The sequence below is a fragment of the Crocodylus siamensis genome, chromosome 15 (genome assembly GCF_052110815.1).
Source record: "Crocodylus siamensis isolate JL-2025a chromosome 15, ASM5211081v1, whole genome shotgun sequence".
Lineage (NCBI taxonomy): Eukaryota > Metazoa > Chordata > Crocodylia > Crocodylidae > Crocodylus > Crocodylus siamensis.
The window spans coordinates 12,973,035-13,000,840 of NC_143409.1; the positions used below are offsets into that span (position 1 = coordinate 12,973,035).

Here is a 27,806-nt window from a genome sequence, read left to right on the forward strand (position 1 = left end):
GTCGCTTTGTCTCTGTGGGTTCCTTTCCCTTCCAGCCCTTTGTCTGTCCTGTCTGCTTAGATTGTGAGCCACTGGAACAGAAGTTGGCTCCTACTATATGTTTTGGCAATATCTACCACAGTGGGGTCCTGACTTCTGTTGGTGCCATTATGCATGACTGTAATACTGGTAGTAATGATAATAAAGGAAGAGGCGAAAGCTACCAGGGGAACATTTAATTGGGCCAAATGAAATTTCTCTAGTGGGAAGTTGGCCAGAACATTAGAGTTAACATTACGATGGGAAGTGTGAGCCTGAAGTTGAAGGCGGCAAAACGTTATCCTGGATCCAGACCAAGTTTGACTGAGCCTCTGGTGCAGAAGGTAGATGGCTATAGTTCGAAGGTTGGAAACCTGCCACTTCTTTTTTTTTATATATATATATGTGCGAGTTTGTTTATAACACTCAATACAGAGGAGTGTAATGTTCAAGCTGGAGAGCTAATGTTGCTCTTTTTGGATTGAGTCAAACGCAGAGGCCAGGTTTACAGCGAGTACCCAGCAGTGTGCCCCACTGACTGATATCAGCAGGGATCTGGCCCTCAGACTATGAAGACAAACGTTAAAGAAATTATTGAAGAAATTGACACTATTTCTTCATTTTTTCCTTCCCCCAGGGCAGCCATTGAGGCTCTGGCAGCTTTGCTGAAATCGAGTAAGTTTTTTCTCTTTTTATTCTTATAGACTTTCCTTTCTGTGCTGTCTACCTACATAGGAGCCCAATCCCACTTACCGTTCACTTAACCTCACACCCCTCTGAGCACTCTGCTCAGAAACGGGAGGGGATTACCTGCCATACATATTCTGCCATGTTTCCTAGACCCTATACCTCTGTGCTGATGCAGGTAGGAGATCACAATCTAGAGACGAGGCAGCAAACTGTATAAGGGGATGGCAGATGCAGCTCTCATACAGGGTTTAAATTATATTGGTGTTCTTTGTAACTGTTATGTTTCTCCATTCCTATACTGGTGTAATTGGAGCCAAACCGCTGTACAATTTAGCTCTTTCATACAGTGATTTGGTTCAGTTATATAAAGAATGGACAAATACAATGCTTAAATCAGAACTGCTGAAACATTCTCCCAAGTAGCAAATCCCCCGTCCCCTTTTAAAATAGTTTCAAGCAGGTGTGTGAAACACGGCCTCTGTAGCTGCTCCATTCGGCCTGCCGGGCTGTTGGCAGGGGAGGGAATTTGGGGACTTTCTGACTGAGGGTGGTTCAGCATCAGAATAGGCTGCCTAGAGAAACTGTGGCATCTCCACCCTTGGAAGTTTCCAGGAGCAGATTAAGCAGGCATTTGGCTGGGTTGATTTAGTCGAGGATGATTCTGCCTTGAGCAGGAGGATGGGCTAGAGGGATTTATGATGTCCTTCCTGATCCTCCGGGGAGCGAGTCCTGCTGCATGCTCCAGGGGGTGGCAAGGGAGTCCCGTTTACCTTGTGGCCACCTGCCCCCTTGCTACTTGTCCCTCTCCCCCACCACCACATGTGCTGCCTCTGCCGCAGCGGACGACCAGTTGGCCTGTAGCTGATGACCTTGCCTGTGCCTCTGTGGCAGGCCCTGCCCTGCCCCTCTGCAGTTGCTGCTTGCCCCATGGATCCAATCTGCAAGGAGCCCCATGATCTGTATCTGGCCTGGGGTGTGAGGTGAGTTTGACACCTTCAGCTTCAAGTGATGTCTGTCTGCAGCCCCGGTACTGTCGCTTGTTCTGAGGGTCAGGAGAGGCCTGGAGAAGACTTGGGCTTCTTACCAAGTTGGCCACTTCTACCCTACTCTCCCATATTCCCCTGTACCAGCAGATTTGATCCTTACTCATGGTTCAAGCCCTGCGGATCCTAAAGCCAGTCTTGGCAGGTAGCGATTTGCTTTGGTGTAGCCAAGCTATGGCAGGGAGCATCTAACCCTTTCAGCATCTGTTATCATGGGACCCAGCCCACAACACTGGATGGATTTAGGTTGTGCCATGACAAGACATGCAAAACCTGCCAACAATCTCTCTGGTATGGAGGTATCTTCACAGTATAATACATATGGGCACCAAGTGCCCTGATGGAAAATACGTGGAGATACCAAACAGTAACTGCACCCCAGAATGAGCACACACCAAAAACCTATCAAAGACAAGAACACCCGACTACCTGTCTCCAATCTCTCAGGCCTGATCCTCCAAGGGAGGACTCCTGGGTCCCTAGCTCAAAGGGCACCCAAACCCACAGACTCCTGGCTTGCATGTTCTTAAAGTGAACGCTTTACCCTTTTCTGCCTTTATCCCATCCAAGAGCACTTAGCTTTTTATTACCCGAATTTAATAAAGCTTTGATTAAGAAAGAGTGCTCTACTATTGCAGACAATCTCCTCTACAATAAATCATAGTGGCATATTGTCCTCTCACTCTCTCCTCCGCCCCCCCCCCCCTTCTCGCTGTTCTCCTCCCTTCTTTCCTCCCCCCCCTCCCCCCCCTTTTCATAAGCATTAGAAATAAATGCATTTGTGAAAAATTGTAGCCCTGGAAGCGGTACTTAAACGAGCAGGCTGCAATGGGATCATGTCTGAGTCGCACCAGCTCGAGTGATGAATTCTCAAATAATGCTCTGGTATTAACCTTGCTGCCCAGATTTAAAGGTCATATTATTGCAACAAGGAAACACCTTCTGGTTCAGGCACTAAATCTTAATAAGGGGGTGGTGGGGCTACTCCAGAGCTGTCTTCCACTTAAAAGCAAAATTAGCATTTAGAAAAGGTGAAGCACATAGAAAGGAGCGAGGAGAGGCAGAAAGCTCAGGAGGCGGCACAAGCATCTTGATGGTGCTCCTGCTTTAGAAGCAGCACCAGGTGCATCAGGTGGGATCCTGCTGTCCAAAGGTTGTTGATGGGACCAATCTTTCTGCTCCAAGGCTGTCCCCAAGTGTGGGGCAGCTGGCTGTGGAGAATTGTTCTCAGAGGGAAGTGGTGGGAAATCGCTTCATCACTTGGGAGATTTTAAAATCAAACTGGGTCAGTTGTTGGCCATGGAAAGAACGCAGCCCTGGGGGAGCTGGGGATGGGCCTGGGAGTCTAGCAGGGCTGTCTCAGCAATGGTTGCTGGCTCCACAGCTCACAGTAACTCCAGATCAGCTTTCAAGTCATTCTACATTAACTTCTTGCCAGAAGGAAATCTTTTTTGTGCATGTCCATTCTCAGCTCACCTTGAGTTGTGGTTGCTCCCTTCCATGACTTTTCTGCTGGGGAGCATGTGCACACTGGAGTTGCAAACCTGAAACAGCCCATTGGTTACCCAAATCAGATGCTGCCAGAGAAGAAACTGAAATGAGCTGTAATTTGACCAATCTACTGTGCAAAATGGTCCATAAGAAATCAAATCCCACATGGGTGATCAGTACATGGTCCAGATTAGCATTCTTATTCTGTCTTGGAATAGACCGTGTATGAATAGGGAGAGGAGCTGTGGAGAACTTGTCTGTCTTTGGTCTCATGTGGAGGACCTCCATTCCTATTTGTTATTGCCAATATAGATGTGGCCCTGCCAGCATTACCAGTGACATGGAAAAGTGACATTAGGAAAGCATATCGTCTGTTTTTAGCTGGTCTTTAAAGTATTACCTGACTGGAATCAAGGAGGGGACGTCATGTTCGTGTGAGCAGGCGTCTCTTCACAGACCACTGGCACGTGCTTTATAGCTTATCAATTTGTCCACAGTTTAAGGGTCACTGTACGAGATCGTGATTTGGGTTCGTCCACATGCATAGTGTCTTTGAATGGTAATGAGGCTGTGAGCAGAGGGGAAATGTCTTTGAGCATGTGCTTGGAAAATGCTGGTGAAGACAAAGGACAAAATCAAATGGGGCTGATGTTGTGAAAGCAATCTGCATGGTTCAGAGGCGCATTCAGCTGTACGAGGGTGGAAATTTTGGTGCTGGGCACAGAAATGACCATATGAGCCACCACATGCATTGTTCTGGGCACTGGAAAAGTGGCTTGCCTGTGCCCCGGTAGTGGGATTAGATCCTGCCAGGAGTGAGGAGGAGAGCACCTGTCATGCAGAGGGGACCAGAAAGCATCCAGGCTCCGAGGTCTTCCTGCAGGGTAACATGAGCACTTCACATCACTCCCGGTGGAGGCGTTAGCTTACTGGTCACTTACTAGGTTTGGAAAGGATGTCGGAGGGAGGGAAGTTGCTTCTGCTTCTGGCCCACAATTGCAATGGGGAAGGTATCCACTATAGTTTTAACTGAAGCTGGCAGATGTCAATTATGGCAATGTTTCTCCCTTATGTCTTTACACTGATCCATCACCCTGCCCCTCAGGCTTCCTCCAGTCCTTGCAGATACTTTGGTCACCTGCACAGCCAAGGGCTATCTGTAAGCTTCTGTCTCTGGCCTGAGTCTTGCCTCTTTCTTGCCAAACAGAAGCTGATGCAAAAGGCCTGCACGGTGCCGGTCAGTGCTGGGGAACTGTTAGGGCAGCGAATGCGAGGAGCAGGATCTGTCTGAGAGCTGCTTAGGGCAGAGGGCAGCGATGTAAGCAGAAATTAGCAGCCTGTCATTAGCTGGTAAATTTTCCTGCCTGGTGAGTGTCTGGCTGAGCAGAGAAAATGCCAGGTTTGCCAACAGAATAGCTGCTGGGATATTACAGTAAGTGTCTCCTAGGATTTCTGATGAGCTTCACCCTCTGTTAAGAAAGGACTGAAATGGTAATTTCTACCCAGCTGCAGCGCACTGCCCTTTTCACGCTCCCACACGAACAGGACACGGTCCTCAAGCACACTTGCAAAGGATGGGCTCCGCTGCACAGCCAAGTAAAGCACCTCACCAAAAGTCACAAGCTGAGCCGGGGAAAGAGGTGGAAACAACTCTGATCTGCCTCCCAGTGTCATACCACACCCAGAAGGCAACCAGCATCCCCTGGTATTACTGCACTGGCTTTTTTCCCCTTTGGAGACTCAGTGTCATATCCTGTCTTAATTATGTCGCACGAGATGAGACTAGCAGTCTCAGAAGAGGCATCTCTGGGCCCTTTCTTTGGTCAGAAGAAGCCCGGGTCTCCAATAGCTGGGGGCTGGGTTGCAGTTAGGGTTGCCAACTCTAACTGAAACTGTTCTGGGAGATTTTATTTTTTCAGTATGACGTTATGTCATTAATTGTACTGTTCAGCCCGTTCACAGTATCAATCTCCCGGATTGCTTTCAGTAGTCATCGGGAGATGGATGCCGATTCCAGTAGACTCCCGGCCAATCCGGGAGGGTTGGCAACGCTAGCTGCAATTCAAGCTGGAAGTCGAGAGACAGCAGGGGAGAGGGAAGCTTCCACAACCACTGTTACAACACCTGTGTGATCCTCTTGCTTTTCTCAATGCCAAATCGGTACCAAAAGCCATAGTACAAAATCAGGGTTTTTTTTTTTGGAGGAGACGGCGATAAACAACTAGGTTGTTGAAATCAGGATAAACATCTATGTGGCGGGGTCTGAGGGGTTAAACCTGAACTTTCCTGCTTGCCCTGGCCCTGTGACACTACAAGCCAGCTGGTTCGCTCCAGCACCACATGGTGGTGCTCTTATTATAGCTATCCCAGGTCCCACCACTGCTTAATCCAATATTTATTTTTGGTGAGTAATTTGTTTATCAGCAGGTTATTTTAATCTAATGTTGGTCATATTTGTTATTCCTGACTATCTGTGCTTCCCAGTGTTAGCAGCTTGCATGTCTTTAAGGAAATTAGCTAGAGCCAATCTCGGAGTCATTTGCTCAGTGGTTATTGAAGGGACAGGGTTAGGGAGACAGGCAGGGACCTTGATGCCTTGCTTTCCCCGTTAAATTGTAATGAGCAGTTTAAAGAGACAGGCTGCACTGACCTCCCGAGCACGTCTGTCTTCTCGAGAGGATTTTCTAGTATTGGCAGCCGTTATTGCAAATGACCTTCCTCCTCCTTCTATGTCTTGCCTTCCTCTTTTCCTCTCCCCTTTTCCTTTTTTTTGAATTCTTCCCTCTTTGCCCCCAGTCTTTCCTTTCCTGCACCTTTGGCCCCCCACCCCTGACTTCCTCCCTGATATAACCTTTTATTTAATTGTTCTCACTCCTTTATACACTCAAGCATGCGGATTATGTCTTGCATCTGATGGGTAGAGTCTCCAGCACGGGTCTTTTGCACCCTGAAAGGTCCCTGCAGCGGGCAGATAAGCTCGGCGAGAAAGGGGAGGGGAGAGGTCTGCCTTGCAAAGGTTTTATAGCCGGGCATAGGTCCACCTGTGCATTTCCACGTCTGACACCGACTGGAGAATCAGAATCTAGATCTGAATTTGGCAAATGCTGGCTGTGCTTATCCATCACTCCCATCAACTCCAGACTCATCTCTTTGCTCTGGAAAGGGGAGTAGATATCTTGATTCCATTTCCATTCCTGAGACTTCATCACGTGTCTTTTTAAGACCCTGATCATTCAGTGTAAGCAGGAGACTGGAAGGTGGGTTTGGGTGTCCTTTTCATTTCCTGTTCCCACTGGCCTTTCTTAACTCAAGGAGGCTTCACGGTCCAGTTGGGCCGGCTGGCCAAGAGCAGAAGGATGGTTCCATTTCGCCATCAGACAAGTCTTTCCCCATCGGGATATGCCCTTGAGGGTGAAATAATAGATTGGAGATGACAAGATGCTGCATCACATCGTTTATGTCTCTCTTCGTGATAATTGGCTGGTGCCGTGAGAAGCACACGTCTTGGCAGAGGCACAGTGCTTGTGCCACCAATGCTGGGCACCCTTCACAAAGGTCAGAGGCTGTGCGTGGGGGAAGTTCTCCAGATTTCTCTCTCCTTATTTGAACTCTTCAAACAACTTTGGTCTGAACAGCTAAGTTGGAATTTTTGTGCAAACAGCATTTCTCTTGGAATTTCAATGTTCAATTTGGCTTCCATCCAGGAAGAGAAAGGGCTGCGAAAATGGAAAGTAAAGGAGAAAAACGAAACATTTTTCAAACCTCGGACAAGATTTGTTTCTGTTTTGGGGTGACTTGAAAGCTTCAAAGGAGCTGGTTTTCCCTTCCTTAGTCTTGATCAGTTGTTGCTGGAACCTTGGCCAGTCAGAGTACGGTCCTTGGGTCATAATATATCGTGGTGTGACAAATGCCACTTAGGCCAACATCAAAAATTGAAACCAGGACCTGAAAGCATGAGTGCCTACAATGTACAGTAAAGCTGAGCCTGTACCAGATTTATTTTCTTCTGTGGATTGGGCACAGAGGGAAACGTACTGACCCATGGGTCACCTTTGCACCTTTATCTTCATGCCAGTGTGCACAGCTGCCACAATGATAGTGTGAAATCCTAAGAACCAGAATAAATGCTGGGTCTGTAATTGCCATCCTGCAGGTTGTCTGTGCAGAAGGTGGGACATGATCAGGACCTTCCTTGGAAGCCTTGGAGGGTTGGAAACGATATCAAGCGTCTTAATGAAACCACTGGTTTCTAGAGGGAGCTCTGATGTTTCTCACTAGCAACAATGGGCTCACAACAGTTGTTCTCCCTTCGGAGAAAAAGTTTTATGCCCTGTAATCCCCAAGGGCAAGTGCTGGTAGACAGTGGAGAACCGCCCTACTTCTTTCACTCCCTTGGGAGCTCACAGGGTTAATGGCACAGAGCATTTAAGCTCCAAACCATGGAAATGTATGTTCCTGACAAAACGAATCATCGACTGAGAACAACAAAGAAAGCCCCAAAGAGATTTAAATAGATAGACAGAAAGATAAATATCTCTTTGTTCTGCCTACTAAGCAGTGCCTTCCTCATCATATTTCAGGTCGACTGTAATTCAGTTATGAGAGTAGATAAGCCGGGTGCTCTCAGTTGGTCCACGTGTCTTGCTGAATAGCTGCAGAGGGGATGGGATTGGGAGAGTGGGCTTCAGGACCATCACTGGAAATGAGAAAAGCTATGGTGCAGTTGTGACAGCTGGCTAGTGGTATTTAACATTTATCTGCTTGCCTCGCACCCTTGTTTTGGGATCTCCCACACAGCAATCTGTGAAAAAGTTGAAATTGGAGAAGCCTGGTTATTTCTCTTTCATGTGATCCCCTTGCTAGATTAGATACCTCCCTAACTATCTGATACAACACCAGTTGGGGCTCTTTCAGGTAGAATGTACCTGTTACTATTATTTTTTTCTGGGAACAGTTCGGCAAATCATGCCTCTTGTCTCATGGCAGGCTGGCTATGTTCAGGAAGAGAGACTGGCCCAGATATGTCCTCATTTATCCATAGGCAGCAATGGAACTTGAGTGAGAATTTGCAGCACAGCAGAATAAGAGGCAAAAAGGTCAAGAAGCAAAGAGCATTTGACAACTAACTCAGGATACACAAATCTACCGTGGGAGGAACTGACTTCTTGCTGCCTACGAATCTGTACAGTGCTGCTTTTATCTTGGTGACTCATTCCCACCATCTGCATTTTTGCCAAATACCGACAGAAACACAGACAGGTGCATCACTTAGATGGAGAAACCAACAGACAGAGACAGTTGGGGAGGTCTTTGGTTTCCAGCCTACCTTCTGGAGATTTTGGCATTCTCCCCCCTTTGATACTATCCCTGCTTTGTTGACTATAAAACTGAACAGGAAATGCAGAAAAGAACCTGCCAAAGAAAGGAGAGTGGGACAAAACTAATGAGGCGACAGCCAGGAGGACAAAAAGGAACTTCTTGGTGGGACAGGCAATCTTGGTTCATTGCAAGTAATTCTGATCCCAAGTGGTCCAAGTGTTAGGGGAGAAATAATCACCTTCCTGTCCTGGTCCAGCTGAGGGTGTGGGGACAGAACGGTTCCAGTACCTTGCTGTGGATCTAGAGAAGTGGTTGTCAACATTTTGCGACTCCAGGCACCGTTGGAAAATGCAGTTATTAGCTTTCACTTGGCTTTTTGGCTACAGAAAAATAACAGAGCACTTTTGTTGCAAAGAGCACAGAAAGACCACAGCAGATCAGAGTTGTTTTAACATACTGAGAGATTTCATAGGATCCCATTGCTTCTCATGAATCATGTTTGCAAACCTAACAGTGCTAAAATTGCGTGGCATCCTGCGTCACCCTTGAAAGGATCTCAAGGCACCCCAGCGTGCTGTGGCACCCTGGTTGAATCATTGATTTAGCTAGAGGCCTTTGTCCAGGCTCATGGCAAATGCTTCCCCCTGTTGACCCAACTATAAATTGATACCTGGTCATTTGGGGCGCCTATACGTGTGCAACAAAGCTGCTCCAACGCATTGTAATTACAGCGCGTTGGAGCAGATTCAATAAATCGAGTCTGCTGGAGCATGGTAATAATCGTGCTTCAGCATCACGTGCATCAAGTGTCCCATGTTGATAAATGGTGGTGGGGCACTTTAGCTAAAGCTTGTTCGAGAAGCTTTAGTTAAAGTGCTCCCACTGCCATTTTTCAGCAGGGCTGCTAATACACATTACACTCCAGGTGCTTTACTTAGAGTGGCTCTTGGAGCTGCTCTAATTAATGCACCTCCCCCCACTCTCAGAGCTTGTGTATAAATGCCCTTGAGCTTGTGAGTCAAAGGAAGCTGGACATGAAGCTAGCCATAACTTTAGACAGGAACAATGAATTCAAATCCTACCAGCCCTGGGAGTTGAGCAGCCTTTGACCTTTGGGTTTTATTTTGTCCTGTCCCAAAATCTTCCTTTCTTTGGAACAGGCTGTACCCTCAATATCTAAACACTTGCACTGTGAACAACAGAAGTGAGAAGCACTGCATGCAACCTAAGGGAGGTAAATAATAAGGATGCTTTGCCCTTAGACTGCAGTGTTTTCTGTGCATATCAGTGTGGAAAGATGGAGAAAATGGGTGATTCTACATTCAAGTCTGTGGTAGAGCCAGGAAGAGAAGCCAGGTGTCATGACTTTGAAGAAAAACTGGTTGAAAGGCAGGAAAAAATCTGCATGTTGTATTTTTCAGGAATTTTGTGTATGTTGGGAGGTTAGAAATTTCTGTCAATTGTCCACCCTGCCCCCATCCTTGCGGAAAGCCTGATTTCAGGGAAATGGATGCAAGCACTAAATGACAGGGCTGCAGATCCCTGGATTTAAGTTTGATTCATTAGTCTCTTTGCAGTGCAGAGAGCGCTAAGCCTGGTCCAAACTATCCCCACCTCACGTTCCCTGACTCTGCTCTTCCTCTTGTCATGTTTTATACACTTATTGACTTTTGCAGAACTCCCCGAGTAATTCTTCAAGGAAGATTGACTGATTTAAGAGGTTAGTCATCCTGGAGGTTAGTAAACATGACAGCTGGTTGAGGATTAACAGGAAATCATGAATAAAATCATTGGGATTGATAAGGGATTCTCAAGCAATTAAAGTTTTCTAGCACAACAACAAAAAACAATCTACTGAGTGAAGGTCAGAGGAGTAACACACGCGTGGTCTCCTGCAAGCTCACAGTTGCCAGAGCTGAAAGCATGGCCTGAACAGCTAAAGGATGGGAGAGAGGGGGCAGGGACAAGCACAGGAGTGCAGGTCAGAGTTGGGGTGCATCAGCAGAGTTTGGGGGGCAAGGGATTGAGAAGGAATAACAGGTAGCGTGGGGTACCCAGGACTGGAATAACAGTAGGGATGTATTCCCATACCAACGGAGGGCTTCCTGGAAGCAGAATGGCAGGAAATGCTGCTGCGTGCAGGGCCTGGGAGGCTGCAGGTCAGGGCTGGGTGTCTTGGCAGTGCGGTGTGTGGCCTGGCCCTGCTACCTCCTGCCTCCCTGGATAAGATCTTGCTGATGTATCAGAAAACAGACTGAGGCAATTGGAGTTGTGCCCTTTCCTCACCCCTCCTACTATGCCCTCTCTCCTCCTTCCTATTCCTGAGGCTAAGGGCAGTCTACCCTTCACCTCCAAGCTCTGTTCCTGCCCCAGCGACCTCTAATCTCCTCTTCGCTACTGACCTTCCTTGCCCCAAATCTTGTGTCCTTCCTCTCTCTCTTCCTTAATCTCTTTTCCTCTCTTCTCACCCTCCCCTATAAGGCAAATGCTTGCTGATGAATGTCATGCTCTAGGTGTAAGTGGCTCCGGCACTCTGTTTAATGAACTAGAAATGGATTGGAACCTACCAGCCCTGGAAAACCCATACCAAGAGCCATCTGTTGCGAGACGTATACTGATCGGTATTCAGGGAGTTGAGCTCTGGCTTCACATACGCTTCCTGGCCTTATGAGTTGATTAACATGCTCCTGACAGCTTCCAGCGAGTGCTGGAATGAGGAGCACGGTGGCCCAGTTGGGATCATATGTTCAGTCAAGGGCTGCTTTAAAGGGGAAGGAACTGCCTTGAGTTTAGTGTAGTGCTAACCCTGTATACCATGAGGTAGGGCCAGTGAGATGAGGAAAACGTGCATCAGAAAATTTGGGCAGCAGTATCGCCCAGCCTTGTCATTTTATTGCACGTCCCACAGTATTTTCTTGTAGAGCGCCAGCACCTGGAAGCACATGATTAAGGCAGCATCCGAGTCTCAGGCTCTTTAGCATAACCTTCTAGGTCCTACAGCTTGTTGAGCAAACGTACCCGAATAAATGTGACCTGCATATGCCCCCGCAAGACCTAGAAATCAGCAAGCAAAGAACAAGAAACCATATTTGTTGTATGGGTATTTAACACCACCCCCCCAACTCCTAGAACCTGATTAATTTTAACTTAATCTCCTGACTTTGGGGTCTGCCATACAATTTCTGGAAGTTTAAAGTTGGCAATGTGAAAGAGAGGAGGTTGTGGCTGTATACCCCGTCTTGAGAATCGGTGTTCATCTCGATGGTGGGTGTGTGAAAAGTGTAGGTAGGGAAATCAATCTAATTGGCTGAGGGAAGGTCACATGACCAAATGGTGTGTAGCTGTGTGACCCACAGCTGGTCAATCCCTTCCAGTGTCAACAGGCATCACGCTGATATATGAAGATCATATCTTTTCTTAACCGATCGCATTGTATTTCTCTGGCTTTCATCTCTGCCTCATTCCTCTTTCAGTCTGAGCAACATTTATGGTGCTGCAGGTCAGGAGAAAGGTTTATTGGCAGATGAAGGCAGACATGGCTGCTGCCTCTATGCCTTGTTCTACCCCTTGTGGAGATCAAGTTAAAAAAAATACCATCCTTGCCTACTGCTCTCAATGCAGGATCTCCCCCTGGCACTAACCTGCTCCCAACAGGGACGGTCTTTACTTTTTGCTTTATTCTGTACAATGCCGAGCAGATGGCCTGTGCTTAGCAAATAATAAAGGTCACCACACTTAAGTTAAAAGTGGCCAGGCCTGCATGCACAAGATTAAGTGTGCATGTGCACACGAGCATCGAGTCGCCACATAATCATCACGGCAGCGCTAATGGTGGGAAGCCTTTCTCTTGTGGTTTCAGAGTCTAACAGTCGGCGGGTGGTGCACAGAGGCTACTTGTGTGGACTTCTGAGGCTGTATCAGGACTGGCACCAAAGCGACGTCTCCAACAGCTACATCCACATCCGCAGGGGTCTCCTGCTCTGCCTCAAACACATCACCAACATCCGGTCTGGCAGGGAGACTTTTCGCTGTGCTCGAGGCATGGAAATCCTCTTCACCACGGTGCAGGTAAATACAACCCAAATTCTGAAATGATGCAGTTCGGCAGCTGCTTCTGGTCCGGCTACCTTACCCTGTGTTTTCTCAACACCTCAGACTGCTTTTTGTGTTTTTAAGTAGAGGAGACTGCAAAATAGAAACTTCTGTCCTGGAGGAGATTCCAGTGCAATAAAACATGTTCCCTTCAAAATTATTTGGCCATGTCACTAGTTTTACTTTTGTATTCAGCAAATGTAGTACTGGCAGCCTTGGAGACAGGTGGTGAGAGGACAGAGATTGAACAGGCAGCCGTTTCCCTTCGCTGCCTTCCTACCAATGTGTCTCCTCCCTCTTGGCATGAGCTACCACCATAAAGGCTGATTCAGGATTAGACCTGGGAGACTGCACAAGGAATATGACTCGATGGTCTTACTGGCCTCGGCATCGTGTTCTGATCTGGCATTGCCACATCTAGGGGAAGCAACACATCCCTCTTGTCTCCTAGGAAAACCCCATGCAGTGGGGGCCAGTCCTTCCATTTTCCTGCCTCTCAAAACCAACCGTCCTCTAGCTACCCCTCCTCTTTGTTATAGGTACCTTACAGGTGGGGTTGCTTTCCCTTCCTCTGCAGTGTAACTTACTGCTGTTCACATGAGGCATGGGGACCTGGCACACCAATGCCCTTGGCACACTACTGCATCTCCCCAACTTGTGGGTAAATGAGCAGAGATGACCGCAGTGCTATGAAATCAATATCTGCGAGGGCCAATCTTGGCTCATTCCTATCAAGAGCCTCCCACAGTCAATGTTGCTTTCTGAGCTAACGTTTCCTGATAGCTCAGCCTGGGAGCAACACCCTGAAAAGTGAAAATACTGGGTCACCTTGGGTGAATAAACAGGAGATGACACACCAAAAATCCCCCCGTGAAGTGTGAAAACGCTAATCCTTCCAAAGGTCAGAAGTGGAGCAGAAATGACAGCTTGAGGGGTTTCCCATTTGCTTTCTCTGCCACATGCCATGGGAGATTTGTTGGGAAGGGAATCACCAAGGTTAACAGGCCCAGAAATTCACCTCCCTTAGTTGCTGTGTTGGATATTTTCAGTTCTTGCAATGCATCCCTGAGACAGGTGATGTATTCCTGACATCCAGGAGTGGGGGTTAAGGCCCCATGAGGTCCTATCCAAAACCTTGGCTGAGTGCCTCCGCCCCTTGCAAAGACCACAACTAAGTGTGCACATGTCATATCGCTGTCACTGCAGTGCTTTCTTAGCATCCAATTGATAGAGAGATACTGAAGATTGTGTCCTGGGAGAGTGTGCGGGCTGCTCTGAGCAGGGAGAGAGAAAGAACTTGCTTTGAAAGAATGAAGCAGCTGTGAGGTCTCGGGGAGATAGTGTTTCAGCACCTTTAAAAATGTGTTAGCTGTGCTGATTAGCTCTAGACATACCCTGGGGATTGTCTATGACCAGCAAACATAGTGGGAAACATTTTGAGGAAACGTTTTTTCATCAGAATTTGCTGTGACCTGTCAAAACCAGCAAACTTTGCAGAGATGGTTGGATTTGGACAAAGCTCCAGTGAAGCTCTGCTGCTAGCAGGGCTGACCTTAGGGACCTCTCTGGTTCCCCACCTTCTCTCATGACTTTTTGGTAGTCCACTGGATGGGCTGTTGGATTGCTGAGAGCCTGAAAGGCCTGGGAACTCATGTCTGAGGGCCCAGGCTCATGGCTTCTTGTCAGGGAGGGCCATTGGAGTCTGCTCTGTATTGCTTTGTGAAGAACTTGGAAATGAATTTCCTTTCCAAATCAGAATAAAAGCATACGATTTTTCTGTGAAATGGGGGCATCTTTTTCTGCAGGGCTCTTGTGTGAATTTCCATCTACCTTCACGTTTCAGTTAAACTATGCTGGCTAACCTGACTGCGCACCTGGCCTGTCGGCTGAGTCTAGACACCTTGGCCTGATGGACAGAGCTGGCTGCCATGAGAAAGGAACATGTTTTCTGCCCTATGCAAATAAGAGGAGAACTGTTACCTTTCCATACCACGTGCCTGCTGCACTTTAGCCTCATACTATGGCTCCTGCATGAATACAAACACACCCATTCACAACAAAACTCCCATGAGCTGGAGGATAGACTCTCGTAAGGTGCTCTCGTAAGGACACGACCTCGTAAGGTGCTTCCCAGCCCCACTTTCCTATGATCCTATAAATATCACTCTAGTAAGCTGCGTGCATGGTTCATTTTAGCTGTATCTTATAAGATTTGATCTCCCCACCTTTAGGCTGAATCCAGAATATTCGTGTGTGATCATGTATTTCACAAGCTTTTGCAATGGGGACCGAGGAGGTAAGGAAGGGGTTCTAATAAGCACACCTGTGGACCATGTTATGAGAGCATCTCAAAGACTTTTATAAATGCTAATCAATTTAACCTGTCAAAATCCTTGCAAGGTAGTGGAGGGCTTGTCTACACTTGAAATCTAATTTGGATTAAGGTAGACTGAAGTTGAAGCAAAGTAACTGTTTTTGAACAGGAACATGTGTGAGGACTCTGATTCTGCATTTAGCCTCCCTTCTGCCTGCTTAGCTTAGCTCACTTCTAACTGGGACTTGTTTTCCCAGAGAAGTGTGTCTACAAGTTATTTAGGGGCATAGGTTGTAGCCGTGTTGATCTAAGGACATAGGCAGACGAGGTTCTTTGGGTGAATCTGATATCTTTTATTAGACCGACTTAAATAGTTGGAGAAGAATTTTTAAGCAAGCTTTAGGAATAGCAACTCTTCCTTCCACATGTAGACAAATTATCGTTACTCTTCTTTCAGTGAGAGGGAAAATGAGGTAGAGGAAAGCTGCCCAATATCAGACAATAAATCAGTGGAAGAACAGGGAATAGAAACCAATTCTTCTAGGCCGTTGCTCTAACCCCAGGAAAACCTTCCTCAGAGTCGATTTCAGGATTGTCTGTTCTCTCGCTCTTGTTCCTAACAGCTAGAGATCTAGAAATACATATTAAGATTCTTGTAGCTGAGACTTGTAAGCATGTCAGCTTAGATGATTTTTCTAGCCTCCCTACAGGAATCTTGGCTAATCCCACAGAATCTTATAATGCCCTTCAATCATACATGAGGAAATGGAGCAAGAGCCGGTTTGAAATGCAGCAGTTTTCCTGTTATTGCTTCTTACGGAGCGCTTCGGCCTGTTCGGTGAATACCCTGCTGGACTAGTAGAGTGCTTCAACCCTGGCATACTTCTTCCCAGGTGCTGCTCAGCCAGTGGCAGTAACCTTTTATTTAGGCTTCTGCACTTTCCATTTCCCCTGTACACTGGGGGGAAGGAAGTATCCTGATTTATAGTAAGATATCATTTTAATGTTGCACTTCCACACATTGGTGTCTTCGTGGTGCTCTTTGCAGTTTCTGTTCATAGTCTGGGGACTGGATCACAACTTGGGTACTACTGATGGGCATGGTTTATCTTAAGAACCTAGATAGATTGCTCATAGCTACATTTGCTTGCAATCTAATTCTCCCCCATGGACGCGGTGGCATATATGCACGATGACGATGAAATTGAAATCTGTTGGTTTTCCATAGTTTGCACATTTACATTGCTAAGTATTGTGCTGCTGTGCAAAGGCACCAGCTGTTTTGTTCTCAGAGCTGAGGCCTCCAATGTAGGACACGCGCACACATACACACATGTGTGCGTGCGCACCCCCCCCCCCACACTCACGCTCTCGCTCCTGATAGGACTTTACTTTTATTCTCGCCGGTTTTCTTTTCCTTAATCAAATGTAAAACCTATGGTTCCTCTTTTCATAGTGGGGAAAAGGGAGAAGGTAGGGGGAATAACAGAGGTCTGGCATGCTCTTTCTGCATGGAGTGTGTGTATGTCATTAAAAAGGACCCTCTGCCCAACCAAAGTGTATTAGGAGTCTTCTACCAGTAGCTTCTGCAAGTCTTCTATAACAACTGGGAGGTTCTAATAGGAAAAAAAAAATTGAGGCCCTGCAGGAGCTTAACTTTGTGGCTAAGTAGAGTGTGGTATATCTTCTGATTCAATACTGAGCCCAATGCTCCCAGCACAATGCTGGAGGAAGTTGTACCATAGGAGGTGTACGGATGACTCACTTGAAGGCATTTTCAATTTTTGAGGCAGTATAGACCCCAGTGCCATAGTGTGGTGCTAGGGGACGCTGTGTCCTTTGCATGAGAGATGCCAGCAGATGGGGAGTGAGCTGCAGGAGCAGATGAGCTATTAAAAAAAATCAAGATTCTGTTCTCCCATACAGACTTTTCTACTGTGGTAAGAAAGAAAAGAGAGAGAGGGAGAGGAGAAAAAAAAAAAAAAAGCAAACAAACAGGATATATAAGGCATTGAAGCTGCACTGCTTCTAAACAGAGCATTGTTTGCATAAGGCTCTGGCAGCTCTTTAAGGCTTTCAGGGAAGTGACAGTGCTCATGTCTGGGGGTTCTGTGCAATGGGGAAGATGCTGCTGAAAGGCAAACATCTTTGACTGCTGTTCTTCACTGGTGCCTAGGATTGCCTGGCTAGCAAGAGCCTGGATTCTATAGTAACTACAGTGACCCAGATCCTGAGAAAGTGCTACCCCAAGGAGTCTCTGCCTTTAGCAACAGCAAGCAGCTCCTTTTCCTTCTCTCCACCTGGGAGCATCAGCTTTCAATCTCCACGTTCAGGGCCTGAAGGTAAATTGCTGAATGGTAATTTGGGGGAGGGGGTGAGGAAGGTCCAGGGTTTTGGGGAGATGGCAGGGAGGCTGCCATCCAGTCCTGCACTTTTCATTAAAAAAAAATCACTTGGTGGCCTAACTTATCATGCCCCAGAAGAGGGTTTGAATCCTTCAATCTAGTCCATTCTCTAGGACCAGAAGGTGCTGTGCAGAGAATGGATGGAAGGCGGGGAACATGGGATCAGCTCCTCAGATTGCTTGAAAGTTGCAGAAAGGCATGGCCTTGGCACTGAGGAAAGTTAAAAATATCTCCCTTTTCAGTAAACAGGCACTGCTGGCGATCAGCCATTTCCCTCCCTAAAAGAAAAAGCAGGTAGCAGGCAGGATGCATGAACAGACAATGTGCAAGCAACTAGGGCATGCATTTAGGGAGATGAATGACATGCGTGTAATAGGAGTGCCCAAAGGGGGAGCAAATATGTGCTTGTCTAGAAGTCTGAAATCCTTCTACTGCTGGCCTTCACGCTGCATTCCAGTATTGTTGTGGTATCTGATGTCTTTTTTTGGCCTGTGCAAAAAATTTATGCAAATGTTGCAATAGCTTCTTGGCGGCTTCAAATGCTTACCTTACCTCTGTAGGTGGAGTTGTTTGTCATGTTCCCCCACCCCATTTTCGTGGGGTGTGTCTCCTTTCCTCCAAACCATCCTGCTTTCTATAATCTCAGGACATGAACACCATACAAAACTCGCACCCCATCTGCCCAGATAACCACTCACTGCTCTAACCCTGAGTCCCCCAAACCCAGCTTAAACAAACAATACAACCTGTGATCCACGCAGACAAGAGCTGGCTTCTCCATGAGGTCCACCAGGGACTTTGCCATTGCTATTGATTGTCCACAGAAAAATGTCTCCTACTACAGTGTTGGGTTGCTGTGTAAAATGCCTAGCCGGGAAATGTAGATTAAGAGCATTCCCTAATGTGATGGCAGCCAAACTATAACATCATCTGATTGCTTTACAATGATTGCTTTACTGCATCATGGTGATCTTTGACCAGGAGTTGAAAAGCAGTGATTTTGTTGAGGCCAATACTGAAAATGGAGGAGACTGAGGCCACACGCGTGCCACTGTATTTGACTCAGCACTTGGGATCTGATGTGGATTTTTAGTCTTGCATTCAGCATTGTGGTGGCTTGTAGACAGCCACCTATCACACACGGGTCTCATCTTTTTCTGTTGGGGGATGAGAGAAAAGAGGTATTCAAATGGAGGCCACCTGCTCCACTTCTTTTTTACTGTTACAGATGAGAGTGAAGAGGATGGTGAAGAAGAGGTGGAAAAAGACTTTGACAATGATGACCCGGAGAGCAAAGAAGAAGTAGGTATATGAACTATAGCTTCCTTTAAAACCCTCTGTGCACTGTGAAGGACAGCTTTTCTCACTCGGTGTCCTAACTTGTGCCCTACTGACTGTTTTCATCTGAAAATTAGGGGTGGTCAATCGGTTTGTTAGGATGAAGGTGCATTACAAAGTATTTACTTCTTTGTTTGGATGCATTTTAGCTATTATTTTTCTCATGTGACTGGCCACTTAACCCATAAACTAGTACCTTCCAGCTGGGTTATGAAATGGAGGATGAAGAGTGAATTTATAGTTGAGATATTTGGGTGAAGACTAATCACATCTTCTAATTTTTGTCATACTTATGTGACTAACATTTTATAGCTATCTTGTAGGCATTGATGCATAATGACTAGTGCTAACTTAATGAACTTGGCACAGGACTTTCAAAGGGAAAATATTTGTCACCCCACTATTTGATCAGGTCTACCAAAACTGCAATCCTCATGGGACTCAAATATCCAGGCCTCTTATGGATCCTTCCACCAACCCAAACCATCGATGCGTCTCCCAACTAATTCCACCTAGTGCCCTAACCTGACAGGTCCTCCAAATGGAGCCCCAACGCCCAGCAACACCTCCAGGGCCTGCTACTGACTCACCCGCAAAACCACCACAATTTCCTCCAATGCAGCTGCAGCTCCAGATTGGAAATGCTGTGGACACCCTTGCGTTTGCAGGAATTTGTTGATAAATAGAATCATTTCTGAAGTTGTTATCAAAGCAAATTGCTTTTTTTGCTGTGGTTTGGCAGTGCGTGCTTGCTAACAGCATACTGAATTATTTGAATAATGCTGTCATGTAACAGCCATTCATCAATGCCACTTCTCTCCCCCCTCCCCCACAGTCATTCTTTCCCGTTCTCTCATGTGATGGCTGAACCCTTGGCACCATGTGACGCTGAGTCTGGTATCTGATGTGAAGGGGTTGCACATCAATGCACAATTGCCTGTGGATGTGAAAGTTTCAGATAGGATCCTTATCCTTGCTTCTCAGATAACTGCAGATCCAGAAGATTTTCTTCCTTTTTCTTTTTCTTTTTTTTTAAAGGGAGATTAGAAGATTGGGTAAGACCAAAAACTATTTATCAGCAGCATACAGAAATATAAATAAAGTAATGGCAATGAGAAATTGCTGCTTGATGGTTCAGTGATGTGGGTGGGACGGGGTTGGGGGCTTGTGTTCAAAGGCAGGGGCCCTGGAGGAGAACGATGGGGGCTAAGGAGATTTTGGCTCGAAGGAAGAGGCAGGCCTCTAGAGGCTGCTAATTCTTCTGGTAAGCAGCCCGACTGATTGTGCCTGTGATGTGCTCTGGGATTTTGTTCACTCCAGATTACTTGGTTGCTGGGTTTCTGAATCAAAGAAGTTTCCTTGTGACCCTCTGTTTAATACCTGCATGAGAGGGGTTCTTGGTTGCAATAGGATCCTATTGTGGTTTTGAGGTGAATCACTTTTTGGGTGCCCCAAGCCAAAGGGGCTTAATTTTTAGCAGATGGGTCTCCGAGCTTTCTGAAAACTGGGACTCTTTAAAGGGTCTTCATTTGGTCACCTATTACCTGCTTTTGTCAATCTCGTCCAGGACTCCTGAGTTGCAGACTGTTGGTTCCTTATAAACTCTTAGGCAGGTGACTCAAACTGTCGTACATCTATTTGTCCTTCCCTAAAATGGCTTTATTTGCAGTTGTTAACATGGCCGGGGAGATCCTGAGACTCATTTGCTATGTAGCGTTGTAAAAAAATTAAGGCTTGACGTGACCTCGAGGTGTCAACCCCTGCTCAGAGCAGGATCTTCTCCGTCTAAACCGTCTCTGACAAATCCTTACTTAACCTGCGCTGAAAAGTTCCAGTGATGGTGGTTTCACAACCTCTAAAGGAAACACATTCCTCTACTTTAACCATCAGGAGTGTCACGTGTCCGGCGATTCTTAGGTGAAAGGTACTATACAATGGGCTTTGTTGTATAATGATCGACTGCAGGGCAATCCAAAGCACCTCAGTAACATCTTTAATTTATTTCCTTTCCTCCTCCTGCTTTTGAAGGATGATGACCTGGAGACAGATGTGAATAAACTGAGGTCAAGGCCTGGCCTTGACAGGCCAGAGAAGGAGCTTGCACAGTATGAGGCAATGTGTGCTGAACTTTCCCATGACTTTCAGGTAGGAATACATAAAGGAGCATGCAGTACTGGAGGTGGGAGGAGGTAACCATGCAGACTTCTTGTAAGGCGAGACGCTGGGTAGCTGAGGGAATCAAGGGACTGAAGATTGAGACAACTGTCTGTAGCCCATTGGCTTGATTCTAGCCCAGGGTCAGTGAGACTGCCTTTCTCTGTGGCATGGGGCATGGTTCAACCCTTGGGATCAACCGAGCATATTTTATCTGAGGCTAGGCCTGTTCAGTTTAGAAAAGAGGTACTTGAGAGGGAACACAATAATGGTGTACAAAATACTAAATGGGGAAGAGAAAGGGAATAGGGATTTATTATTTACTATTTCTCACAATGCTAGAGCTGGGGGTCATAAAATGGGACCAGGCAGCAGAACATTTAAAACTGAGAAAAGAAGGTATTTTTTCCCCGCTGTGCGTGACTGAAGTGTGGACCTTGCTGCCGCAAGATGTTGTGGAAGCTGAGACTTCAGGTTCAAAACGAGATTGGACAAATTCTTGGATGAAAGGTGCATCAGTAGTGACTAAACATGGGGGTGAGGGGCACAGCCTCTGACGCAGAACTTCCTAGACCTTACATGCTTGAGGCTGCAAGCGGGAGAGGAACGGGAAAAACCTTGGTCGTACCCTGTTCACGCTCCCTTTCAGCATCGACCGCTTGCCATTGTGTGACACAGGGCACTGGGAAAGAGGGACTTACGGTCTAACCCGGTGAATGGCAGGTCTTACGTACTTATGTTCTGTTCCAGTGAATCTCCTGCTGTGGCAGAAGGCATTGGTTTCACATGAGTCTCTTCTGCTCATTTGTGCTCTTTTCTCATGGTGCATTGAAGGGTTTTTTTTATTAGGTGTGTGAGAGGGGCTGGAGTGGACATAAGAACATAAGAAATGCCAGATTGGGTCCCTGTAGCTCTGAATCCTGTATCTCTGGCAGAGACAGGATGCTACGAGAGAGAGTATTTATGCAGGGCCTATTTAGACTGATATGTTCTCTGCCCCACTTCCCTTGTAGCTGCCAGCATCAGGACATCCTAATCTGGAGGTTGCATCCAATGGGTGATGCTCTTGGACAAGTGGTTGCCTGCGAATCCAGGAGACTAGATTTGATGGCTCAGAAAGCCCCTTCAAATTCTATGTTCCTCTGATAGTTTGGCAGCACATTTTGCTGGGTCTCAGCTGACTAAGCCCTAGTGCACCTAGGAAAAAATTCACATTCACAAATGGACATTCATTTGTATGCTGTGGGAGGGGTTTCAACAGAGTTTGTTTTTTTTTTTCCTATAGATTTTCATAGATTTTAGGGGCTGGAAGGGTCCTCATGAGGTCATCGGGTCCAGCTGGAAGTCAGCTGGAATCAAGTGACCCCAGCAAGAAATAAGATGTCAGAGTCTGACTGGGGCATGGAGAGTAAACCACTTTAGCAACCACCAAGAAAGTTGATTTAGGTCAGGGGTGTCAAAGATATGACCCATGGGCCAGCCCCAGCCTGCTGAGCCCTACCATCCGGCCCCTGATGCTGTCTGTGGGTCTTGAGTAGACCCGCAGGCAATGTAGGATGTGCTGGATGGCCTCACAGGTTAGATGTCCAGGTGCTCCAGGACCATGCTACATGAAATACTTACCCCAGTACCTGTCCACTCCATGCTAGATCCAGCGTCCATCCTGGAGTGGCCAGAGCCGGTGTTACATGAAACGCAGCCCTGGAGTGACCAGCGGGTGCCGTGTGCGCTGCGGTCCTGCTTTGGATCCATCCTGGAACAGATGCATATGGCATGTGAGCCCAGTCCTTGGGCCCAACCCAGCCTGTGGATGAGTCCTGTGCCAGCCATGGCCCATGGGCTCAGATGAGTTTGACACTCCCACTTTAGGTCATGGTTGAAGCACAGCAAGGGGGAAGCTTCCACTGCCTTTGGTGCAAGGGCATACAGCTCTAGGTGAGAAGTGAGGAAGAACATTGTTCCATGTGAGGTTCAGGGAGGCTTTAGGGAGACCGATGCAAACTTGAACTTGCAAAGGGCACCCGGGTTAATGTCCTTTCAGCATGGAGAACGCTGCAGTATTTGCAATGACTGTAAGTAGCAAGGACCTTGGCTTCACATTGCAGTTCTGTCTCTGAAAGCAGGGAAAAGAAGAGCAACACTTACTGAATTTCCTCCCACAATTTCCTAGCACACTCTGGAATTGGCTTGAATTACCCATCCAGCTCAGGCTGACCCTAATTTGCTTCTGAGTATTGCTCAGACTGTAACTTGAGGGAACAGGAGTGTTGGCAGGTGGTCCATAGCTTCTGCTCTTCCCTATGTTACGAGAGAAGCAAACTTTTGGGAGGTCTATACATTTAATGTTTTCTCCTTCTACCCAGAAAGGTTTCCTTCTGGAAGGAGGCACCATCTGTGTTTATTTCTTTTCTTTATTTTACTCTTTGAAGGAGTTGGAACTGGAGTCTGAAGATGAGAGAGGCTCAGAGGATGTGCTCAGGAGCCTACCAGTCACTTGTCCTCGAGTCATTCCAAGTGCTGCTTTCATGCAGCAGCAGCGTGGCAGAGGAAAGGACCAAAATACCAAGGGGCCAAGGCCAGAGCCAGCTGAAAGGGCTTTGAAGGCTCCCTTGAAGGGCCCAGAGAAGGATGGGAAGTGTCTTGGTGCTCAAACCACCGAAAATAAAACCACTGGAGATTCAGCCCAAAATGAAGACGGCTTAGGTGAAGAAAAAAGTTCAGCAAGGAGTTGCGGCCTAATGCTGCGTCCTCTCCCAAAAGAGGCCTCCTGGGATGCAAAAACATTTAATGCTCAGTTTGTGAGCTGCTGTAGTCCCAGCCCTGCTGGGGAAGTGGGAGCCTTGGATGTAGGAAAGGGACTTCTGGAGAGACACCAGGGGAATATCCCGTTCCACAGCCCTCATCTCTACATGGCTAAGGCCAGAAGCACCAAGTCCATTCCGGACTACACATTTTTGGCATTGTCTGATTTCTGGGGTCATGAACCCCCATCTTATTGCCAGTCCATGTTGGAGCGGAAATATGAAGTTCAAAGGTGAATGTGTTTATTATCATCACACGGGCTCTCCTGAGCTGGGGATATAGGGACAAGATTCTTGCGGTATGAAGGAGTCTTATATGTCACTCATGTCTTACTGCCTGGCTGGTGGTAGGTATTGATGATCACATTTGTACTGAGTTGCCTAGGTCTTTGCAGAACAAGTTTAAAGCCATACGGGGCGAGCATTTGGGTTACAGGACTGTTCTATTCAGATTTTTCTCTTGAGGTTGGGGAGACTGACATCTAAGTCTTGACACAACTACAAGTCAGAGGCTTATCTCCTGCCTTTGCCATTGACTCCCTGTCTGATTGCAGACAAGTCTTGCTGTACCTCATGGCTTCTGCGAATCTCTGCGACTCCAGAAATACTCACCTGCCTAAGTGCCAAGCGTTGTTATCCTCACTTCATTGAAGTTGTTCAGCTGGCAGGGAAACTTGTATTCTGGAACTGTGTTAGAAGGGAGAAATCTCTCTTGTAACTACTCTTTCTATGGCTCTATGGATAGCCATGTGCTATAACCTTACAAAGCATTTTTCTAAAGCAAGCACAAGTAACTACCAGAGTCCAGGCAGCCTGAGACAGGGGTGATTCTGTTCTCTTAAACTGAGCCGTAAGGCTGAACAACACTAACAGCATGGCATTTACCAAGACCACTAATATCTGTACTCTGTTGAATCTCTGCACTCTGTAAAGACGGGGACTCTCTACAGTCACTAAAATCTAGCAATCCTATTCAGAGTCACTCTCGCCGCCCCCCTGCACTAATGCTTTGAAAGCTGTGCTTTTATGACCAATAATAGCATGTGTAAGCATATAGCTAAGACAGAAATAATCATGTCATGCTTCAGGGTATAAGCTGATTGCTGAAAAGGTCAGGAAGGAAATCTTCCCTACATTATACAATTGATCATGATTGGGGATTGGAGAGGCTCAATTTCATTAGAACCAGCAGTTGTTAGCCTCTGTAGGAGTAGTGCTATAGTGTTGTTGCAGCTGTGATGGTCCAGGGAGTGTGAGAGAGGAAGGGCATTTTTAAGCCTGAAAGCCTGCCTAGCATCTCTGCTAATGGTCTAATAAAAGATATCACTGGACAAATTATCCTTCTCACAGCGTCTGTAGGAGTCAGGATTCTGTACTAAATAGACTGGTAGTTTGCTGCATTATGGCCAATTCATGCTGCTGGCCATGCATGACTAGTGCTACAGGTTGAATAAATGGGGATTTTTGTAATTAATAAGTCATTTCACTGAAAAGATGTTTTCTGGTCAAGGGAGTTATGCAAAAAATTTCACGTGAAAGAACAAGCAGGTGAACTACATTTTTAAAAAATACAATTAGCTTTAGCGTAATTCTATGCAAAAATCCCCATCAAAGCCCTGGAAAAAAATTCATAAGCCTGTTCTGGCTTCAGCAACAAGTATCCCATCCCCAGAATGAGTCTTTCTCCCTCTCCCCCTGTGGCTGTAGAAAAACTCACAATTTTGTCTTTCTTTTTCAGGGCCAAAATATTTGATGATATCCGTCGCCTTATCCAACCAGGTGATGTGATAGGCAGAGTTGTCTTTGATTTAGAAGAGCCCAGGTAGGTATGCCTTGTAGTGTGCTACTATTCATATAACTACCAAATCAGATGACTGGTCATGTGTGTAAAAACAGTGGGTGTCTTTACATGTGCTCTGAGATGGAGGGGGGTGGCACTTTAATTAGAGCAGCTCTGAGAGCCACTCTGATTAAAGCGCCCACAGCATCATGTGTATTTGGCATTTTGTGCTTCAGAATGGTGGTGGGGGCATTTAACTACAGCCCATTTGATAAGCTTTAAAGTGTCTCTGCCATCATTTTAAAGCATGGGGATGCTGAATACACATGACATGGAGGCTACTTTAATTAGCACACATCAGAGAAGACGTCTGGCATGTGCATAGGTACCCAATGAGCCTAAGAGCTAGGATTCGGTATAAGAAGCATGTTGAATGCGGAGCTTCCTAGCCATAGCTTGGGGAAAGGAGGAGTTACTGAAACTACCAATTTGTGGAGGAAAACCAAACCGGATGCTGGGTGTTTTTAGGAGACCAATGGATAATACTACTGTTGCATGCAGCAAGCCACTTGTAAGACCTTATCTTGGGCACAGTGGTAGGCACAACCTCTGATACTTGATTACTGCCCTTGCGAAGAGACAGCATAAGGAAAACCAGAGGATCTCAAACCTGCAAAAGTAAATTTCAATGAAAGATTTGTGGATTTGAAATTATTGTTAGGATAAGGGGAGGCAGGAGAACTAGAGGAGGCCTGGTGAGGGTTTTCAGGGAGAGGATGCCAAAGTGGCTTATGCCAAATGAAAGGGCTCCAAAACAGGGCATGATAGAAACATGGGAGGAATGAATGGAGAACTTGGGAATGGCTCTTTCCCTCACAGGGTAACAAATGTGGAATTGGGCAGTTACTTCTCCTTTAGAGTAAGGTGTATTTCTGTATTTTGTTTCAGCCCGTCCAGCTTAGATACTCCAGATTGTCTTAAATTCTTCTCCAAATTTGAATCGGGAAACCTTCGCAAAGCCATACAAGTGTATGGGTAAGTAGCACCGATGCCAACAGTGCAGTGCCTGTGTAACCTCTGGGCCTACTTAAAATATTCACTAAATGAAAAGGTGAAATGCTAGTGGACTCTGAAACAGAAAAGGGGAGGGAATGCATATCATGTGCCAAGATTTGGGTCACATGAAGCTGAAGGGAATGAAATACTACAGTACACAATGTTTTAATGCTGTGCTAGGGTGGACACAGGTTCAATGACATGTTTTGGTACTTCTGGCTTTGATCGAACCATAGAGCTGGAAGGACCTCAAGGGTCCCCTGGTTCAAGCTCCGTCATGAATAAAGGCTCAGCATGACTGATGGCACCCTCTGAATCACCCATGACTGGGTTCAGCTCCGTTATACAAAGCTCAGTGACTGATATTTGTCTGTAACTGTAAATTCATTATCTCTCACCCCATTCCTGTCATTGGCCCCCAACTCCATTTTGCATATTTTGCTTTCCAGGTTTGAGTATGATTTGATTATGAATGCTGATGTGAACAGCAGCCAGCACCACCAGTGGTTCTACTTTGAGGTCAGCGCCATGAAGTCAGCTGTTCCCTACCGCTTCAACGTTATCAACTGTGAGAAGGTCAACAGCCAGTTTAATTATGGTACGAACCTTCGGAGGGCTGCATTGGTTCCTTGCCATGCAGAGGGTAATGGTATCGGCTCCAACCTTTCCACGTTCTTCTATGCAGAAGTTTTGGCCTGCTTACCTAGCTGTGGTGCCTTCTGAGCCATAAGAGCAGAGGTACCACCCTGGGGCCTTTGGAGTATAGAGCGTGCCTCGTTCCTTTCTTTTGTCTCCTTCCCACCAGAATTCAGTAGACCCCAGCTACAACCTTTCCTCCTGCTATCAGCTTCCTAGGGACTAAGGCTCCCTTCCTCCCCATAATCCCCTCCTTTGCTTCTGGGTCCCATATTGCAGTGACCAGCCTTCTGAATGAGTGGGAGCAAAGCGGGACTCTCTTTGTGCTCACCTTTTTTTTTAAAACCAACCCAAAGGGGTCTCTGAAGGGCAGCACAAGGATCCCTCTTTGTCATCGAGGGCACTGAGAGGTGGGCCTACCATCCACTTAGGGTTGGGGAGAGGGAAGTGGAAAGTCAGTCAAACTGTTTTAGGATTAGAAGTCAGGAGTTTGGAGACTAGGGTATGGGAAAATGAGCCTGCGACGGAAAGGAGGAGGATCTATTTGGGCTGAGTGGTGCAGAAGTGGAAAGAGTTTATGTGATTTGAATAAATTTGGATAATCCTGCAGTAATTATTCCCAATTTTGGAGGCTCACCTAAAAATAAAATCTGATCTTCAGACCTTCTG

General features: G+C 46.6%; 1 protein-coding gene across 1 annotated transcript in view; it reads left to right on the top strand.

Moving 5' to 3' along the window:
* The window catches only part of AGBL1 (AGBL carboxypeptidase 1), a 411,668-nt gene that overhangs the window by 74,555 nt on the left and 309,307 nt on the right, over positions 1 to 27,806 (top strand). Inside the window, exons 6-14 of the mRNA XM_090028682.1 lie at positions 656 to 693; positions 12,421 to 12,629; positions 17,144 to 17,309; positions 18,601 to 18,674; positions 20,739 to 20,855; positions 23,294 to 23,898; positions 25,404 to 25,487; positions 26,394 to 26,480; positions 26,951 to 27,099. Coding sequence (XP_089884808.1) covers positions 656 to 693; positions 12,421 to 12,629; positions 17,144 to 17,309; positions 18,601 to 18,674; positions 20,739 to 20,855; positions 23,294 to 23,898; positions 25,404 to 25,487; positions 26,394 to 26,480; positions 26,951 to 27,099 — 1,529 coding nt within the window. The remainder of the gene's footprint in view (positions 1 to 655; positions 694 to 12,420; positions 12,630 to 17,143; positions 17,310 to 18,600; positions 18,675 to 20,738; positions 20,856 to 23,293; positions 23,899 to 25,403; positions 25,488 to 26,393; positions 26,481 to 26,950; positions 27,100 to 27,806) is intronic.